Source organism: Corythoichthys intestinalis, chromosome 22 (assembly GCF_030265065.1).
Source record: "Corythoichthys intestinalis isolate RoL2023-P3 chromosome 22, ASM3026506v1, whole genome shotgun sequence".
Lineage (NCBI taxonomy): Eukaryota > Metazoa > Chordata > Actinopteri > Syngnathiformes > Syngnathidae > Corythoichthys > Corythoichthys intestinalis.
In genome coordinates, this window is record NC_080416.1 from 15,675,872 (window position 1) to 15,681,314 (window position 5,443).

The 5,443-nt window shown below is 42.1% G+C and overlaps 1 protein-coding gene across 1 annotated transcript; it reads right to left on the reverse strand.

The window, feature by feature from the left end:
- Positions 1 to 540: 540 nt before the first annotated feature.
- Positions 541 to 3,420, reverse strand: LOC130910977 (uncharacterized). The gene is made up of 7 exons (XM_057828664.1): positions 3,411 to 3,420; positions 2,822 to 2,889; positions 2,540 to 2,758; positions 1,838 to 1,895; positions 1,555 to 1,690; positions 1,076 to 1,450; positions 541 to 981 (listed from the first exon to the last, which is right to left on the reverse strand). Exons 1-6 carry the CDS (start codon positions 3,418 to 3,420, stop codon positions 1,132 to 1,134), a joined length of 810 nt encoding a protein of 269 aa, XP_057684647.1. The 3' UTR covers positions 541 to 981; positions 1,076 to 1,131.
- Positions 3,421 to 5,443: the final 2,023 nt, after the last annotated feature.

Here is a 5,443-nt window from a genome sequence, read left to right on the forward strand (position 1 = left end):
TTAATCAGATATACAAGTGTTAAGAAACTAGTATTCCATTAGAAGTAAGTCACTAGGTTTTAAATTTTCATTCACGAGGTCATTCTGCCCAACAGGTAACAAGTTACCTCTGGGTGGTCTTGGCATCTTTACATTCCGCAGGGTGGTTGAGCATCTGTTCAGAGGCTGCGGGAGGGCGGGACCAAAGTTTGACGTTGTTTCCTTCAAGTGACGTCGTAGTCCGAAGCGCAGCATTATAGATTTCATCATTACTGCGTTTTAGCTGTTGTGTTGTCTTGGCCTATTTTTTCTCCACTTTCAATTAAGGGCATTAGGACTTTTCCCAATCTCTATGCTTTAAATGTATTTGTTATAACACTCAAATTCCAGTTTTTTTCTTGTATTTCAATAAAGGAGCTATAGTACACAGTAAAAGTTAAGCAGCCTGTATTGAGTCTTAAATAAGTTTAATGATAAGCAAGTGTTTTGCAGATATTGAAGTGTTGAGAAATAAGGACTAGGTTTTAAATTTTCTGTCTGCACTCATTGGGAAAGTGCACAATATACAGGACTATATGCTATGCCGAACATACTGCATATTTGTGTGTGTAAAAAGTAGCTGAGACATGAAGTACATATCAATGTGTTTTATTTTACAAGGTCATTGACCGCCTCCTTAAAATTTACAAAGTTTTCAAAAGACCTGCCAGAAAGTCCTTTGGACGTGGACGCCTTGACCGTGTAGTTTTTGTTTGTTTGTTTTTTTTTGGAATATTTTTTTTGACCCTGTGCGGATTGGCCACAAAGCGCCCAGGCGCGTAGTATTTTACATTGCCAGTCTTCATCATCACCTTGTGGTGGTGGTGCTTGTTGTTGTGCTGCTGCTACTGCCGCTGCTGATGATGGTGTATTTGCTACAGCAGGTCATGTTGATAATGCTGCTAATGCTGATGCACAAGCTGACGTGAGGGGCGTAGCTGGTGCAACTTTGCCTTTAGCTCGCTACAGAACAAAAAATAAATATCACGGGTAAGCCCTGAAATGCATTAAAACACTGGCAAAGGAAATTATGTTATTTTTTAATCAACCTACTAACCTCCTCCTCCTTTGTGAGGATGTACAATCGAAATCTCTTAACGTGACATTGATGTCCTACTCCGTCATCAGTAGCCACTGACGCACAAAGCAGAAGGCTTCCTGGGCCATCTTCCATTCTTCTGCGCTTTCGGCCTGGAGATCGTTACGGATGAGCTTGGAGAAGTCATAAAACTGCCACATATCCTCGAATGTGAAGGACCGGAAGCGGCCATGCCCGCAGATGGCCCGGTCGATGTTCTGCTCCAAGTGGCATGACACCGGAGGGAACATATCCACGTAGCGTAGAAGCTGCTCCTTCAGCCTCCACTCCCCAGTTTTGGTGTCGCACCTTCCCTTCTGTCGTCGCCTCTCCTTCACGTGGCCATCGAGGAGACTTTTTAAGAGAGCATGCAGTAGTTGTTTTAAACCGATTTTTTTATTTTGGGTAACAAAGACACACAATCCACTGCCTATTATCAATTTCTTATATATACTCACTACTTGACATAGCCGACATCTTCCTCCGTAAGCCACATGAAGGTCTTGCCTTTGTATTTCCCAAAGGTCACCGTGAGCTGGCCGGGGATCTGCTGGCCTGTTGGAGCTGCGGTGACGGCAAGGCAGTTTTTCCTACCTGTTAGGTGTGTAAAAAAAAAAAAAAAAAAAAAAAAAAACACATCAGACAAGAAGTAATAATATAGTTCAATTCATTTTATAAATGAAGGAGATGTTTTTTTTTTTTTAAAAGGCATCCAGAACAATACCTTGTTTGTACATGTACCTCTCAAGCGCAGTTTAGGCAGCAAAGCGTGGTGGCCGGTCATCGCTTCTGATGTACACTGAGAAACACAAAGGCAAGTGTCAACACAAAAGCAGGACATGACACGGAGGAAAAATTCTAGATGATGGTAATAATAAAATTGCGTTTTTGTTGGTTTTGAAGAGGATGCCTCCATTCCTAGCTGGCAATTAGAAAAAGAAAAATGACTTGATGTTCAGAGATGCTAAAATGTTGAGAGGGGTGTCTTGAGTTCATCTAATTCCCAAATTCCAAATAAAACCGAAGTTATTGGGGAAAATGCAAAATTGGCCCACTTACAAAATGATGACGTCTATGTAGTACAGTATTTCTGTTTTGTTTAGTGTTTTTTGTAATCCAAATAGGGAGCATTTACAGTGTGGGCATCATACTAGGGAGGATCACGTCACAACAAAAAATGCATTGAACACAAGTGAAATGAATGAGTTATCGGTTAAATTTGTGACGAGTTACAAGTAATACAAGACGTATAGCACACGGAGTCATTGAATGTTAACGTTACGTGCGTGCCTGCACATGGCTAATTATTATTAGCGCGGCGCAACGCGCACAACACGGCTTATCCACACACCAGCTAGCCTAGCTAGCGTTAGCTCGAATCGGTAATTGAAAAACAACACTCGGTTTGCATCGTTTTTGGCGAATTTCATACACAATATTTACCTTTTCGGCTTGTCGATTGAGCGCGTGGGTCTTTTCGCCGATTGCGTCTTTTGGGCCAACCGCAAGCGCGTCGTAAGGAGGAGGCGGGCCGCCGCGGTCTGCGTTCGCGGAGCCAATCACGGGCGTCCGCGGTCGTAGGCGAGGAGAGCCGATTGGCCGCGGCCGAAAAAAGGAGGCGGGCCGCGGTCCACGTTTCGGCCAACGGCGACGCGGGATTATCTACAGCAAAAGGAGGAGGCGGACCGCGGTCTACGTTTCGGCCAACGGCCGCGCGCCGTCTACGCTCGTCCACGGTCTACAGTTGCACGCTCCGAGCTCCGACTCCTGCGATCTGCGCTCACGAGTGACCACTGAGACAACAATAATGAACAAAAAGGGCAGGAGATATTAAAGACAGCAAGATAGTTATCTGCCTGACAACTGCTGTCTGCCCTGCACTGCGCTCCACTTCCGGGTTCGTTGCCGAGTTACCTCGCTAACTCTGCTCAGTGCACCGCCCCGCGCGTTTTCAAAACTAAGATGTCTTAGTCAACAGCAGAAGCTCAGGACACCTCACCTCATCCTCAAAAGGGGAAAAGTCTCTAAAAAATGGACTGGAGTGAGAAGAGGGTAACCCGTGGCTCGATAGAGTCACTGATGGTGATTATAAAGCGAACTGCAAGGCAGGCAGGAAAATCTTTGTAGTGTCTCACGGAGGTGTAAAACAGCATGCTGCAGGGGACCAGCACAAACGGAATATAAGATCCCAGAAGAGCCTTCGTCACAATTCTTTGTACCTGAAACATCCCCTGAGCTTGATTTGGTATGTTTGGTATGTATGTTGTATTATGCTATTGTATATGGATAACATATAGGCTATATTTATACTTACCTTCATACATCTTGCATTGATAGGAACATAGTTAGGCTATTTCAGTTGCTACTATGGTTATTTTCAGGAATGTTGATTTTTTTCTTTTTTGAAACATGTATTTATTATCAATCAATATGGAATGAATTTATGTACCCATAAAGAACATCTTATTTTGTTACGCTAACTAATGCTCCTCATTTGGACTTATTGCTAATAGATTAACAGCAAATAAGCACTGAATAAATAGTCCTACTGCGAATATATACTATTGCTTGATTAATAGTGAATTTGACATAATCCCACTCCTACCCTCTAAATTACTGCATCTGAGGTGACACAGGTATACCACACAGTAAAACGTAGCCAGCCAGAGCTACAATAGTGCTGACTGTAGACACAGGCTCAATCAGAAGATTTTTATGTGATGCCAAAATGTTGAAGAAAATGACTTTGGGGAGAACAAAGCAAGAGGCACTGTTGAAACAAGTCCTGGGTCCAAAGGCAGTGGGTGATGTGCTCAAGATTTTAACGTCACCCAACCCATTCTCCATACAGACCGATGCGTCGAATAAATTGAGTAGGAAGATGTTTCCCCTTGCTGTCCAGTACTTCAGTCCAGAGTCTGAGTTCACCAACAAAATGCTGGACTTCATAGAGAATGCAGACGAGTCAGCTGCTGGAATTGTAGCTCTCCTGGAACATTCCCTCAAGAAATTTGGCTTGTCAATGGATCATGTGACCGGATTCAGTGCCGACAACACAAATGTTAATTATGTTATTCACAACTTTGTTTTCAGTAAACCGCAGAAAAAAAAACAATTTGCTGCAAGGAAACTGCCATGCTCACATAGTGCACAATACAGTTTTCTCATCTAAAAATTAGGGCTGTCAAAATTATCGCGTTAACGGGCGGTAATAAATTTTTAAAATTAATCACTTTAAAATATTTTTACGCAATTAAAGCACATGCCCCACTCAGGCAGTATTCTGCCTTTTGGTAAGTTTTACAGCAAGGCTTTTTGTGCTGTCTAACAGCGAACTCTTGTGGTCGCTTTGCGACATGGTTTATTGTTTTCTTGCCAGTTCAATATGGCTGCACAACGTCGCGGGCTGACGCCTACGTTGTAATGTTGTGCTTATATGATCCTTGGACAAGATTTGTCCGTAAGTATGGTTGTTGTAAAGAATGTACATATTATGTTAGTAAGCGAAATGTTATATTTTTTGTATGAGACGCTTTTTGTTTATGTTTAGTGAACCTGTATAGCGTGCTAAGCTAACGTTGTTGCTAATGCAATGCTTGTGTACTTTTTTTTTTGTAGTTTTACGACGGTCTACAGAGGACAATGGTTTGAGGCCATTTTATTAATAAATCAGATGAAAAAGGAAGAAGTCTGATTATTAAGGCGTCGTTCACTAGCTGACTAGCTTTGGAAAAAGTAGACGCTTCGGAGTGAGGACAGCATAGACAGATTTAAATGACAGTAGAGTGAAATCCCCATTCGTATGTTGAATGTATATATCCATCTTGTGTCTTATCTTTCCATTCCAACAATTTATTTTACAGAATATATATTTAATTTACAGAAAAATATGGCATATTTTATAGATGGTTTGAATTGCGATTAATTAATTTTTAAGCTGTAATTAACTCGATTAAAAATTTTATTCGTTTGACAGCCCTACTAAAAATATATACATTTCTATGCATTTTAGGATTTTTGGGGATGCCCCCTTTTTTTCGTCCGTGAATCTTTGGGCGCGAGGGGGGCGTCCCTTATTTCTATTTCTGAAAGGTGGCAACCCTAGTCCAACAGCGCCATGGTTCCAAGCGAGCTTATGCGTCATCCCCTAGAGAAACACCTGTTGCTTCAAAACAATTTTGTTCGCTTTGAAAACACAGAGAAACAGGCAACTTTTTTGAGAAAAAGTGCAAAGGTAAATGAGAAAGCCCTCAAAGCCCTGTTGCCGAACGTGTTGCTAAATCCCAAAAAGTCCCACACTGCGGCAGAGACATTAATACTACCTGCCTGCAAAGCCATTGTCAGCGA